The 15,224-nt window shown below is 36.4% G+C and overlaps 1 protein-coding gene across 3 annotated transcripts in view; it reads right to left on the bottom strand.

The window, feature by feature from the left end:
* Positions 1 to 15,224, bottom strand: part of LOC129251847 (transmembrane protein 165) — a 37,063-nt gene that overhangs the window by 11,629 nt on the left and 10,210 nt on the right. Inside the window, exons 2-4 of one of the 3 annotated variants that reach the window (XM_054890864.1) lie at positions 14,773 to 15,210; positions 3,809 to 4,400; positions 3,558 to 3,712 (exon numbers count right to left, since the gene is read on the bottom strand). In XM_054890864.1, coding sequence (XP_054746839.1) covers positions 3,558 to 3,712; positions 3,809 to 4,400; positions 14,773 to 15,210 — 1,185 coding nt within the window. Of the gene's footprint in view, positions 1 to 3,557; positions 4,401 to 14,772; positions 15,211 to 15,224 lie in introns of all 3 variants that reach the window. The other 2 variants (XM_054890863.1, XM_054890865.1) reach the window with 2 other exon arrangements.

Below are 15,224 nucleotides of genomic sequence, written 5' to 3'. Positions count from 1 at the left end.
TATCTACCCATATGAGATATTTATAATATGTCTTTAGCCAGCCATTCTTATTATGTATACACTGCATTGGGTTATAATATACGGCGATTTAAAGGTGATATTAAACTTCAAAATAAGTTCTTTGACAGTTTTGTATTTGGTGAAGTCAGCTGTGTATTACAGCATTTCAAAGTAAAGGTAGAAAAAGAGAAAATTCGATACATTCATCAGTATCACTAAGACTAAGTTGGAAATTTGAAGCAAGTGACCAAAAAATGTGTGTTTTTATGGACTTAATAAAATATCGAGTGCAACAGCAAAGCGGTGGTTCCAGTGATTCCAGTCTGGCAGATCAATTTTCGAAAATAATGTTAAAATCAAGGAGATTGTCCATTCAGGCCGGCATGTGAGCGATTATTGCAATGTTTAGGAATTGGATATTAGTTAGAAACTTCATAGGAACTATTTGCACAAAGATTGCTCATTATAGCTACAATTTCATTCTGCAAATAACACAAAAAAAAACACTGAAAACTTTCTACTTCATCTAATATATGCTAAAGTCAGAGGGACTAAAAAATTTTAAATATTCTGTATTTGTTTTTCGTCCTAATTTTTATCAAAAAATTACCGTTTTCGGTAGCCTCAATCCCATATGCCGAAAAAAGTTTTAGACATTGTTACGGCGCCGAGGAAGTCTGACGATTTGTATGAACTAGGAGAGCTGATCCCCAGCGAAACGGGACAAATGCAAGAAAGAAGACCCACAAAACTGGAAAAGCCGAAAAGCAAAGGTTTCTAAAGCGTTTTTCAATAGGTGCGCTTCAACTTTTTTCCGGTAGGGAGGGCGAACGACGCAATATTTTTTATTTTTCGCTTGTCATTTGTAAACTTCATTAGTATACATTTCATCATGGAACGCTACACACTTGAGCAACGATTGCAAATCGTGCAAATTTTTTATGAAAATAATCGTTCTGTTGCTGCTACCAGATCCAGATTTTTTCCAAAAAATCATCTTCAGTGATGAAGCTCACTTTTGGCTCAATGGCTTTGTCAACAAGCAAAATATGCGTTACTGTGCAGAAAGCAATCCACACGTGATTCATGAGGCACTGTTGCATCCCGAAAAAATCACTGTTTGGTGCGGTTTACATGCCGGCGGCGTAATTGGCCCTTATTTTTTCGTTGATGAGAACGATCGCCACGTTACTGTGAATGGAAATCGATACCGCGATATGATAAACGATTATTTTTGGCCGCAATTGAATGGTATGGACTTAGACGACATGTGGTTTCAACAGGACAGGGCCACAAGCCACACAGCACACGCTACAATTGATTTGTTGAAGAGTAAGTTCGATGAGCGCATTATTTCCAGAAATGGACCGGTCGAATGACCGCCGCGCTCGTGTGATTTGGCGCCTCTAGACTATTTTCTTTGAGGTTATGTAAAGTCATTGGTCTACAGTAACAAGCCGGCGACGATTTGTGAGCTCAGAGCCAATATTGAACGCGAAATTGCTGGAATTTCGGCCGATTTATGCAAAAGAGTGGTCGAAAATTGGGTTCAACGATTGGACTTCGTAAAACGTGCACGCGGTGGTCATGCAAAAGAAATCGAATTTCATACTTAAATGTATATGTTCAAACTCGATAATAAAAAAAAATTAGTTAAAAAAGTCAAACCGTTTGTGTTTTATTCAAAAAAAAAGTTGAAGCGCTCTTACTGAAAAACGCTTTATAAAAAATGTTTGTGGGTTTAGCCAGACTCATTAAGAGCAAATGTGACTATCGAAATAGTTGCCAATGCGTGGGTTAAAAATACGCAATCTAGTGATTTACAAATAGAAAACGCCAAGTCGTAATGTTTTTAAGAGTTCACGAATGCATTGTTAGCTGAAGCATTAAAAAAATAATAATATGTATAAATGTATATATATACGTATGTATATTATTAGGGCGGGTCGATTTAAAAATCGCTCATTGCTCTGTGAAAATCGTATTTTAGGGATAAAAATAAAAAACTTTGCCGAAGGAACCATACCTCTAAAACGAATTCTGATGTCCCCCAATTTGGGTCGATTTTTTTGCCTCCCCACAAATCGACCCGGCCTAGTATATATGTATATATATATATATATTATTATTATATTTTAATTTTATATACATTTTTTTTTAGATTTTGCAACGCTTCAACTCGCTCCTTTAGCTTAATAGCTTCATAACCAACCATTTTGCATGCAATTAAAGCCACAGTAAAAACGCGTTTTGCTTAAGGCCGTAAAAATGCCTAAAGCACGAGCACTGCTTCTAAAATGGGCGAATGCAAAAACACAAAAACCCCTCTTTACCGCTGCTTTAAGGGGGGAAGCTGGTCTAGAGCGCAAAAAATGGGCATATTTTATGAATTTATTTTGACTCAACAAAGGAATCAATCGAAAATCTGTGAAATAGGTTTAATAATATAGCTTTCATGGTACAAATACAAAATTTTTCGTCTGAATTAATTTCAAAATGGCCGCTGTCCAGCAGTTCTCCTAAGGCGCCTTTTTTTCTAGTGGGTCCATTGCCGAAGACGTAAACTCCTTAATTTTTGTCCTGGATCAAAAAATAAAATTTTTTTAGTTTCTATATAACAACAGAAAGAGACGTACGTAGGATTTTTTCGATATTTTGTTTTTTCGCGAAATGGTGCACGTTTGAACAAAAATTTACAATTTTCACTATAAAGAACGACATAAAATTGTTGATTAAAAAAAAAACTATGTAATATAAATAAAAAATCCTACGTACATACGTCTCCGGAGAAAGGTATTTCGAATGTATTGTCAAAATTTCGTAAGAATCGGTAAAGATTTGTTCGAGTTATGTCTTCGGCCAGTTTAAAAAAAGTGATTTCGAGAAAAACGCGTTTAAAGTTGTAAGTAGCGTTCGGGGCATACCTGCGAGGCACTGCCGTCGAATGAAAAATTTGGGCATTTAGACATTTTTGCTGGCATCCCTCATTTGGTATATTATTTCTAAGACCCTAAAGCACCTATTAAGACAAAAAAAAATTTTTCGATTTTTTCAAAATTCTAGACCAGCTCCCCCCTTAATGATCGTAATGCCCCAGCGCCATCATGCGTTAGTTTTTAATGGCTTTAAGATTTTTAAAGTGCCAGAATATTTTGGGGTTGACACAAGAAAACATAAAATTTTTAACACATAAAAATAACAATAATAAGCACCTTAGTAATGTATGTTTGTATGTATGTAAGTACTTAATTGTATGTTAGGGGAGATTGTTCGGGGCGAGGTTAACAACTAAAACAGTGCAAAACATTTATTGGAATGGGTGGGTATTGGGTTCGACTTGATTGATGGCTAACAGAAAATTAGGATATAAAAAAATGACGGCAACAATGAACTTTATGACAATAAAATGTTTGGTGAATAGTTTTACAAATGAATGTAATCGATTATTTATGGATTGTTCGTGTACGTGGGTTGTTGGTTGGTGATGAGATTATTTTTGCTGTACGTTTTTATTTTTTGTTTGTTTGCTTAGTAATGGCATTTTAATCGACTCTAACCCTCTTTTTGCTGCCACCGAGTTGCTTCAATTCGCCATTCGGCTGTCCTCCGACGACGCCACCGCCTACGCCTACCGTAGCCACTACGTCGCCATTGCCGCCACCATTCGCGTTGAGACTTAGGCTATTTAAACTAGTTATACTATTACTGGTGCCTGTAATGATTCCATGCTTATTGTTGTTGTTGTGCAACATAACGACAGCTGAAGCAGATGCTGAACGCACCATGGCCGTCGGCTCATCAACACTACCTGCTCGTATTTGTTGTTTTCCATGTTTATTATGTATCGGTGTGCCACCATGACCACTATCGACGGTCGCAATATCATCGTCAATGCCTTCATCGTCACCGCTATCATTATTTGCCTTAAAATTAATCTTATTTGGACTATTAGTAAATTCATCACAATTCGTTTGTTCAGTTTGATTCGAAAGCACGGACGCTGACAGTGCGGGACTGCTATGGAAGGTGGATATTTTTGTGGTATCACCAAGGCCAACACCACCAACACCAACACCGCCATTCACATCATTGAGGAAGATATCGTTTTCATGATAACTGCTATTATCTGAATCAGCGCCATCCTTGCTCACATCACAGCCATGTTTATTAGTATTTTTTAAATTATTATTATTGTTGTTGTGTTTGCGTTGTCGATGTGACATATCGGGATTCATGTTTTGTGTGACGACAGCGATGGTGGTGGTGGTGGGAGTGCAGCCACTGGTGATAGAAGTGGTGGCGCCAGCGCCACGTTCCAGTCCCTCATCTTCCTTGTCTGAGTTGCTGTTCTTACGTTTGACATCAGCGTCGTCGTATTTGCCGCGCTTCGAACGCATCAACTGTGCGCGCATGCGTCGTACATAATTAGGGGAGAATGTTGCATATGCGATTTACCGTCGAGTTTTTTGTTTTAAGTTTAATATTTATGCATATTTAAATTATTATGTTATTTTATTTCATTTTGTTTTTTTTTTTCGTTATGGAAATCGTGCAACAAAATGCATCCGTATCCAAAAAAGAGAGAAAAATATCAAAAAATACATATTAAAACAATCCTTAACTCTTTCGATCTTTTCTTATGGATAAATTTCATGTAATAAAGATTATTTTGGGGCTTATGAATTTCATTAGTTTGCGAGAATTTTTTGCTGGAATTTTGTTTTGTTATAAACAGCTGCAAAATCAAGTTCAAAAATTAAAAAAAAAAAAAATGTTAAAAATAAGTTTATTTATATATTTATCTAAGTACATTTAAGGCAGATATAATGTGTAGTACATTTTTGCAGAGTGGCGCGTAAATTGAAGCCAAATGAACGTGCGATTAGTCACAAAAGTTGGTTAAAATACAGTAAAATAAATCATAATAAAAATGCGGTTTATGTAAATGTTGAAGTTGCGTTTCAGCTGCCAGCAGGTGGAGCTAGCCTTCGCAATTAATGGAAGGCAAGTTAACACGATGTTTTCATTAAAATATTTACAACATTTAGAAATCATTTAAGAACTTGTTTAAATGTTTTTTCCTCACTCGATGTGGTTTCGCAACAGTTAAAACAACTTAAATTTGAGTCAAAAATACTTCACATGTTTTTATATAAAATCTATTTTATACTTCTTCAGATAATCTTAACACTAAGTTTGCAATAGCGTAAGCTCATATATAAGGTGGCGCAAAATTAATCATCCTATAGGAGAATTTTTAACCCTCTGTTAGGCACCCAGGTCCTTGATTGATTGACTTTTACATTTTTAACGTATTTCTGAACTGAATATAACATCTTTCTATTACAGGGTCCGGCACTCGAAGTGTAACCAATTTTAGAACGCTCGCGCAGCTAATGCACGGGCATCCGCTGTCTGTTAATCGACTAAATGATAGTCCAGAGTATTGTTTACAAGCGCGCAGAAGCATTTTGGCGAAAGTAAACGCGAAAGAAGAAAATCAGTAATGGATTTCAAACGTAATACTGCGATTGCATTATATTTGGCTGGAAAATCACAACCAGCAATTGTTCGTGAGCTCGAGCACCTTAAAGTAAATAAAGTTTTTGTTTATCGCACTATTACTCGCTACAATGATACTGGGAGCATCTCGAAACATCATGGAGGTGGCCATCAAAAGACTGCAACGTCACGTGAAATGGTTCAAAAGTGAAGCGACTTGAGCGAAATCCGCGACGAAGTGTCAATCAAATGGCGGAAGAACTGAATATATCTGACCATATCATCAGCCGCATACGGAAAAATGATCACAAAGTCAAGCCTTACTAGATCCAAAAGGGGCATGATCTAACACCAAAGCAGCAACAAGTCAAACTTGAGAGAGCGAAGGAGTTGCTTCGCTTGGCCGAAAACGGTCAAGTTCCGTGTTCCGAACATTGTGTTTTCTGACAAGAAAATTTTTCAAATGGAGCAATTCGTAAACTCCCAAACGATAGGGTTTATTTGACCGAATGATCATACGAGAATTTAAGTCATCGATTGGCCGCCAGGAGGTAGCACCCGCCACAAGTAATGGTTTGGGTCGCTGTAACCGCAGATGGGCGCTCGTTTTCATCTAGCCTGGCGTCAAGGTAAATATTATCGGGAAAGTATTCTGCAGGTTGCATTGAAGCCGTGGGCAGACAAAAATTTGCATGGCAGACAATGGGTGTTTCCACAGGACTCGGCACCGTCTCACAAAGCCTCGAGTGAACCAAGATTGGCTAAAACACAACGTTCCGAAATTCATAACGTCCACTCAATGGCTGTCAAATTCACCAGACGCGAATCCGATGGATTATTCTCTTTGGATCATTTTGGAGAGCAAGGTCCGAACTAAAAGATACACCAGTCTCGAGTCGCTGAAAAAAGTCATTGTCTGCGAGTGGGCCAAAATACCTGCAAGTCACATTCGAGCAGCTTACGATTCGTTTCTGCACTGTCTCAAGACCATAGTCAAGGCAAAAATGGTCATATCGAGCAGAAGAAAATTGATTCTTAATTTTGTATTATTTTCAGACATTTTTTACTTTGAATTGAATAAAATTAATTTTCCAAATTAAATTTATGGCCATTTTAATTGGTTACACTTCGAGTGGGGACCCTGTATTGGTAAAGATTTGAGTTTCTAGGTAGTTTACTTTAATTTTATTTTCTACTTATTTATGGATATAATCTTTTAAAAAGCATTCTCGAACAGGACGAAACAAAGGCCAGACCCGAGTGCCCAACCGAAGGTTTTAAATAAGGCGGCTTAATTTTTGACAATTGCGTCGTACGTCAATCATATTTGACACTAGTGAACTATATAGCTGCAGTATACAAACAGACAAGCAATGGAGCGCGTAAGATTGGGTTCCGTTTGAGTAGGAGCACTGATATAGGTATTTGTGAGAAATATACTTAAGAACGATTAGGTCTTCGGCCAAAATTTTGTGAATTATATTCTGTTTTATAAAGTAACTGGTAAGTAAGTAAAAAATAAAGTGTCTGGAATATTGGAGTGCTGTCCACTATACTTTAGTTGTAACGATTCTTTTAATGCAAAAAAGGGGAAAATTGCGCCCCAGCTCTTCGAAAAGCAGTCATAGATTTGCAAAAGAACGAATTATCCTGCAGTGCAATTTCAACACAATTAAACGTTTCAAAAACGATGGTTTTAAAAGTTTTGAAATATTTTCGGGAGTGTAAAACAGCAGAAAACGTTCCCAGAAAAAAATAAAGCGCGAACGGTTACTAGCCAGATTGATAGGATGATCGTTAGATTTTCAAATCTGGATCCTGGAATCCTACCCAGGAAGAGTGCTGCTGATATCCTTTGAGCAATTTTTGTTCACCAAGCCAAAAACGAAAGTAACTTCGATTGGAAGAATTAGGGCTTCACGGTCGATTAGCACGGAAGAAGCCATTGGTAACAGCGTCGCAACGATACCGCCGAATTGAGTTTGCTCGAGAGTACATATCCTGGACTCAAAATCAGGGGCGTTAGTTTTTATTAAGTGATGAAAAGAAATTCAATAGAGTTGGTCCAGATGGCAGGAAGTACGTGCGGCGGCCAAAACGTGCATCATTCGACCCCAAGTTCGAAGGTCTGCTGTCGAGCCAATCCATCGTATTACGGGTACGTTCAGATACTTCAAAATGTAATGCTACCTTATGCGCAAGAGAATTTACCGGTTATTTGGAAATTTCAACAAGATAATGAACCGAAGCACATTTCTCGTGGGACAAAAAAGTTTTTCGAAGACAATTTGATCACTGTTCTAGATTGGATACCTTCGAGTGCCGACTTAAATCCGACGGAACCTATTTGGAACGACGTAAAAAACTCACTCAGTACGCAGAATATTAGTAATTTGGATCAGTTATTTGAAAAGTCCAAGGCATCATGGGAAGCCATTCCTGTTGAACACTGTAGAGGTTTAATAATGTTATGGACAAAGGCTTTTCAACAAAATATTAACGCTTTGGGAACCCGTGTCGGCATATAGCCGCCCAAATTAGTTCGTAGCTGCAAGGCTGTCATTCTGAGCGATAAGATACGCATAGGTATAGGTAATAGAGTCACGTTTCCATTCAAAGACATTAGGGGCCAATAGCGATGAAGTCTTATCTTCCTTGTAATATTATATAAACTTACGATGTGAGACGACGGTAGAGTCAGAACGAATTTCAGCTCTTCGATTCAGTCGCTCAGTGTCACTGCCAAAGGAACCAGCAGACTTGTTTTATATTTTATCCTACGCACGATGGCTAAGCGATATAGAGATGATACGTTGGATAGTGACGGTTCTGACGAATATTATTTTGAATCTGATAACACAGAAGATGAGGACATACTTCGCCAAGTAGAAGAGAAATCCGTGTTTTATTTTATGAAATTTTTTTCTTGTGTTAAATAAGGCCTTAGTTTTTATAACATTCAACGGCTCCGTCCCCAAAGGGTTAATCTATAATTTTCCTTTTCGCCTGCATTTTTTATGATTTTACTATTCGTTTACTTTGTTCTTATTTATGTATTTTTCTTGAATGATTTTGAAATTGTATTAATTTTTGTATATGAAGTAAAGAAATTTATGTTTTTCTTAGATAAAAATACTGAAAAAATCCTAATATGCAAAACATTTAAGTGATTTTATCGGAAACATTTTCAAATGAAGAGAACTGGGTATCGTTCTTATGTTTTCAACGGCTGTACATATGTATATCTGTCCTCACAATAATAGCAACGCAACGCATTACAAAGTTTTAATTAATTAATTAATTTTAAATTCAACAAATTTTCATAAAAATTTCAAATTTTGATGTTTGGCAATTTTTTTGTTGACGGTGCTAGGCCCCACACAAAGTACGCGCTCTAGAAAAATTTTAATTTTGATGAAATTTTGAAAACTTTTGTACAAAGTTGGAAGTTTGCGCTATGATTTTTGTTGTAGTATGAAACTATAAGCAAAAAAAAAAAATGGTGTTGCATTTATAATTTTGCAATGCGGTGTGCCTGATGCAGTATAATCATAGTCTAGTGGCCCGAGACACACTCGATAGGGGTTCCCAACACACTTAGAGGGGCAATTAAATTCTTCCAATCTAAAGATTAGTTAAAAAAAAGTTGTAAGTTATATCGGAAATTGTAAGTAATAATAATTTTTGCAAATAAACCACAAATCTGGTCCAAAAAGACGGCCATTCTTAAAATCTTTTAGAACAGCTTTGACTTAACTCTCTCTTCTTGAGTTAGATGTGTTTAGTGAACAGTGTTTGGTTAATCGTTACATAATTACATGATTACGACAAACTTAAGAAGATCTCAAGGTCTCAGCAAGAATAAGTTCTTCGAGGATTGAAGGGAACCAAGTAGATATTGATGAGAAAATAAATATTTTTCCATAAATGAATAAATAAAACAATCAACTTTTCTTAGAGCAAGCTTCTAATGTACAGAAAAATTTAGAAAGTTATGCCTTTGGGAAATAGAGCACCAACAAACACCAAAAAATAGTGAACCAACCGATTGAAAGAGAGAAAATGTTACTATGTAATAGTTATGCAACATTTGAAAGATTGGAGGATGCTTGAAAAGCTATTCAAGAAAATCGTATTACAAATTCAATGGCATCAAGAGATGAGCGGAATTTATTTAGCCATTTAGACATATTTTGGAAAATAGGAGTTACACCATCAAATTCTGCAAAAGGTGGAATATACATTTCCATTTGCCCTTACTAATTTTAAAATTAATGGGATCGATCAGCAAAATAACATCAAGTGACTTGCACCGTTCACACAAAAAAATTAATTATTATTATTTCTGTACATTCGACTGTTCGTGGAGTTACCTCAACAATACTTGATACACACTTTGCAATAAGAAGGGATGGCCGTCTTCCCAGGTAGTCGATTAATATCAGGTCAGTCCACAAATTCGTGCGTATTTTACTCATAATTTCACTTTTGTACGATTTTTGCTTACAAAAAATTATTCGCGGAATATAACGGAACTATTTATATTTTCTTTGATATATTGTGCATTCAACAAGTGATTTTAATCGCGGATAGAAGTACGTGTTGTTAAAAAATAAAATGGAATCTTCGAACGCGTATAAGAAGCATATTTTGTATTTTTTTTTTTATAAAAGTTGTAAAAGTGCAAACAACTGCTGTTGCAGGAATAAACACGGAGAGAATACCGTGAGTGTAAGAACTGCGCAAAAGTGGTTTTCAAAATTCCGAAGTGGTAACTGCGACATGGAGGATGCCCCGCGCGCTGGTCGTCCTGAAGTCTTTAACTCCGACGCCTTGCTCGAACTCGTGGAAGCTGAGCGCAATTTGACAGTCGATATGATAGCTCAGAGGTTAAATTCATCGCATGGAACAGTTCACAGGCACCTGGTTTAGTTGGGAAAGGTTTCAAAGCTGAGAAAATGGGTTCCGCACAGACTTTCCGTCGCTAACCTTCAGCAGAGAGTGAATGTGTGTTCTCAGCTGCTGCAACGGCTTGAAAATGAAAGTTTTTTGAAACGTATTGTTACTGGTGAAGAAAAATGGGTGCCTGACAACAATCCTGTTCGCAAACGCCAATGGTTAGATAAAGATGAAACACCAGAACCGACCCCGAGAGATGGCCTTCGTCCCAAGAAGATTATCTTGTCTATTTGGTGGGATATGGCCGGTATTGTTTATTATGAACTTCTGGAACCAAACCAGACGATAACTGCTGATTATTATACCCATCAGCTATCAAACCTGAATGAGGCACTTAACAAAAATCGACCGTCTTTAGTGAATAGGCGCAAAGTTTTGTTTCACCACGACAACGCAAGACCTCATACCGCAAGGCAAAAACATTAGGCAAGCTGAACGCGCTCGGATGGGAGCTAATGCCGCATCCACCATACTCTCCGGATATTGCACCATGTGATTATCACCTTTTCCGTGGACTTCAATTCCATATGAGTAACAAGAACTACTCCTCAAAAGAAGCTATAAAAAGAGATATCGAAGCGTATTTTGGCTCCAAGGACAAAAACTTTTTTCAGCAGGGAATTAAAAATTTGCCTAAACGTTGCGAAGACATTGTAAATAATGAAGGAAAATATATTATTGATTAATAAATACTTCAAACATCGTTTTTATTAATTTTAAAACCGGCTTTAAAAAACGCACGAACTTATGGACTGACCTGATATCACGGATTACGCCATTAGTCAGCCTTAAGAAGGTTGGTGAGAGAGTAGCAGTCACATCAAAGTTCAATACTATTTTATTCCCACGACAGTCGGTTCTACGATATCTGAATGACGCAGATTTATATCTGGCCAAGAACGTGCCAATCCGGCTGCTACAACAACAACAAAGTAATAGCTAGCACCTAGTAGTACCAGAAGACTTACTGAATTTGTATAAAAATACATTAAGAGAGTTTACAAGTTATGCCGTTTGACCGGTATGTTTGGAGGAAGGGTGCATGAAATAGTGCTTTAGGTCTCCTACCATTTGTGTTATTTATCAACGACATAAGCAAATTGTTTTTCATTTGCTCATTTTCTGTGGTAGACTGACGATTTTAAAATGTTTTCAGTTATAATTAACTCAACTACTAATGCATGTACACTTCAAGCAGATGTAGAAAAAGCGATTATATGGTGTCACAAGTCACGACTAATTGAATGTGTGTTTCTAAAATTTCTACTAAGATCATTAAAGTATTCTGATGATTTATCCCATTTTCAAGTATTTGGAAAGTAGTAGATTGACCATTTCTCTCTTTCATCTCGCAGAATGCTTCGTAACGTTCATCCTTTCTATCTAAATAAGTTCAAAACAAATTATGCTTGTAATGTTCCTATTTAACGTGCACTTTCTGCTTTTAACACATGGGCTGAAAGTCCCGGGTCTGACACATAGATGGCATTCGTTTTATTGCATTCACCTCTGTTTCAGTTAGTACTAATCTTAAAAGGATAGCTGTTAAAATTTCATGATATTGCATTCATTAGTTCGTGGAGTTATTATGCCAATGATGGGAATATTGATGAGAAAAAATACCGTTCAAGCTAGGCAATGACTTGAAAAGTGTTATGGGGACTCCGCTCCTTCAGAAACAACAATAAAACGATGGTTTGCTGACTTCCCGTCCAAATGAGGCGGTAACATCAGAAAACATCAAAAAATCCACAAAATCGTTTTAAATGACTGAAAAGTGAAGTTGCGTGAGTTAGCTGACATCGTAAAGATATCAAAAAAACGTTTTGGCTTTATATTGCAGCTGTTCAAAGTTTGTGCCGCGCTTGATCACTGCTTTTGTTTCATCAAGACCTCGCACCGAGTCACAAGTCAATCAAAACAATGGCAAAACTACATGAATTGATCAGATTTGGCTCCCAGCGACTACTGGCTGTTCGTGGACCCAAAAAAATGCTTGCCAGTAAGAAAATTCGCTCGAATGAAGAGGTTATCGTTGAAACTGAGGCCTATTTTAAGGCAAAAGATAAATTGTTTTACAAAAGTGGTATTGAAATGTTAGAGCGGCGGCTGGAATGATGGAAATTCTTCTTCTTCTTTTTGATTGGCGCGATAACAGCTTAAGCGATTAAGAATTGCGACGATAGATTGGGGTTGGGTTACGGTACACTAGACAAGGCTAGTTTAATGAGGCGGAAATGTTTATGCTGCTACAAAAGCAAAAACAGAGTTGACTTGTTAACTCCCTATTTATAAATAGCGAATGCTTGAAGCATATCAACGGCCATATCTATCTTATCTGTATCTATTTTTAATTATTTTCAAGTTTTTACACAAACTTTTTTACTTCTGAAAATGTAATTTTTTTCCACTTGAAGAGTACTTAATAAACTAAATCAATGTGAATTGATTTAGTATTCCCATAACAGTCGGTTTTACCCGACCAGGCATGTTGCTGCAACGATCTAACCTGTGGTTGTTGTTGTAACAGCATAAAACATTCCCCATAAATTAAGAAAAAGAAATGCTGCTGGAGTGCCAATCCGGGTCTTTCCAGTAATGTAAAACCGATTGTCGCAACGATCTAATCTTGTTAAGAACGTTGAATTCCAGAGTGACGAGAATATTGAAAGTTGTGCCTGTTGTGGTTGGTGCTGTAACAGCATAAAAAATTCCCTATATGTTTTTGGTGAATACTGTTGAAGTGATAATCTTTGGCTGAATTTAAAATCGCATCGCTCCGGTAAAGTAGAACCAACTGTTGGGGAAACATGGCTGTAGGGGTCCGTCCTTAGTGAATTTCACAGAATTTGTTGTTGAGCTGACGTAATTTGAGGCATTTGCGTGCAATTTTTCTTTACAAATAACTTTTTCTTATTTTATGTCTTCTCTTCTCTTCCAATGTTTACATTAACCTAACCTAACTTTTAACTGTTGTTTACAAATATTGGCTAATACGACATTTTTCGCGCTTGCAGTTCCTCTAAATCGGCAAAATTACTCTCAAAATTCCACTGCAATACTCAGCTGCAGCTCCACTACTTACTGTTGCGAGTAAGGCAGCTTGACAAAATTTTTTAAATATGTTTTGGAAAAATCATTACGGCAAAAAAAGTCACGGCTATTTTATGAGTATCCTATAGTTAGTTGAGTTGGAATATCTTTTGCTTATATGGGATAAAATTGTTTAATTAATTTATTAGCCACACTTAATCGTCTTATTATTCAAAGTTTATACAAAATTGAGTTGACAGTGGCATCAACAGAATTTTTACATAGATATGTCTTTTAATTTCATACTAAAAACGCACAATAAATTTTCGGTTTAGATGTAAGACCATTTAATTTAGTGTAAAAGGATTCGGGAATTAAGCTTCTTTATTATTTACAGCTTTTTGTGGATAATGTAGACTAAAATTAATGGCTTTTCGCGCGCTGAGAGTGAATGCTAACTAACGTGGCTCTACAGAATGAGTGATAAAATTTTGTAATAATTAACATTATGTTTGCCCATGATGAGAGTGTGAATCGCTCGTTTGCTTTATGTTTTTGTATACAAAACAAAAAATAAATAGATAAAAACATTGAAAAAACCGACTTTAAAGTTTAAAGTAAAAATAAAGACATTTGCCTCGAATGAGAAGTTGTTAATAGATAACGCTATTTTTCCAGCAAACGAGCGATATATGTACATATGCATATAAATGTATTTTTGTAATATATATATATGTATCTAGGTTATTACTCTTTAAATATGATAAATAATATTTTTTTAAAAAGTGTGCCCAATTTTGCACATTTCAGTGATTAGCCAAACTTCTGTATTTATGTATGTATTGTATGTCCAATGTGTATGTGTTTTTAAAATTTCTTATATGACGGGGTGGTATGGTGTGTGCTTCATGCGCTGGATGATGAAGTGATCGCAGTTTCGTAAAGTCTCATAGTTTTGACAATTTTTAATGTATTTTTCTTTCTTTTTTTTTTTTTGCATTTTCAATTGTCACTACATACTTAAGAAAAAATACTTATAATAATACACGAAAATTAATGTTAAGGAAGTATACAAGAAAATTAATAGTTGAAGCAATCATTAACTAAAAGAAATTCATAGAAAAATGTTATAAGCTAAAAGCCAGCTAAAATCATAGTAAAATCAAATTTTAAATTGTCACTACACGCTTAATATCGAAGGATATACGCAAAATAATGGCATACGCACATTAATCTCTTCACTTTTCTTCTTTCATCACACTTGCACAACTCACTCACCTCATCCTCACGTTTACGCAATGTCGATTGCACCTCCTCCAATTCCTCTTGCGCATCACTGTCCTTCATGAAGTAACCCTCGTAGATCATTTTCAAGCCAAATATGGCAAACAACGCCGTTGAAATGTAATATGTATAAATCTTAGGAATAATGGTAGCTGCCATGCCAAACACCACCGAGAGTACGGTCATCAGCGCCAGCGCTGATATGGCGCCAACAAAGACGATTAAGCGCGGATGGCGCATCGCCATAATGGCAGCAATAAAGAAAGTCTTATCACCTAATTCAGTAAATAATATTACTGATATCGATGCGGAAAATGCATCGATAAAACCGGAATTAGTTTTGGTCTCTTTGGTGGCATCACTTTCATTTAATTCATTTACTGCATTTTCATTCATGGCATCTTTCATGTATTGTTTGTCATCGGGGAAGGCCTATAGAGGTGAAT

The sequence above is a fragment of the Anastrepha obliqua genome, chromosome 1 (assembly GCF_027943255.1).
Source record: "Anastrepha obliqua isolate idAnaObli1 chromosome 1, idAnaObli1_1.0, whole genome shotgun sequence".
Lineage (NCBI taxonomy): Eukaryota > Metazoa > Arthropoda > Insecta > Diptera > Tephritidae > Anastrepha > Anastrepha obliqua.
Note: the sequence above shows the minus strand (reverse complement) of the source record. Positions and strands in the feature narration are given on the sequence as shown.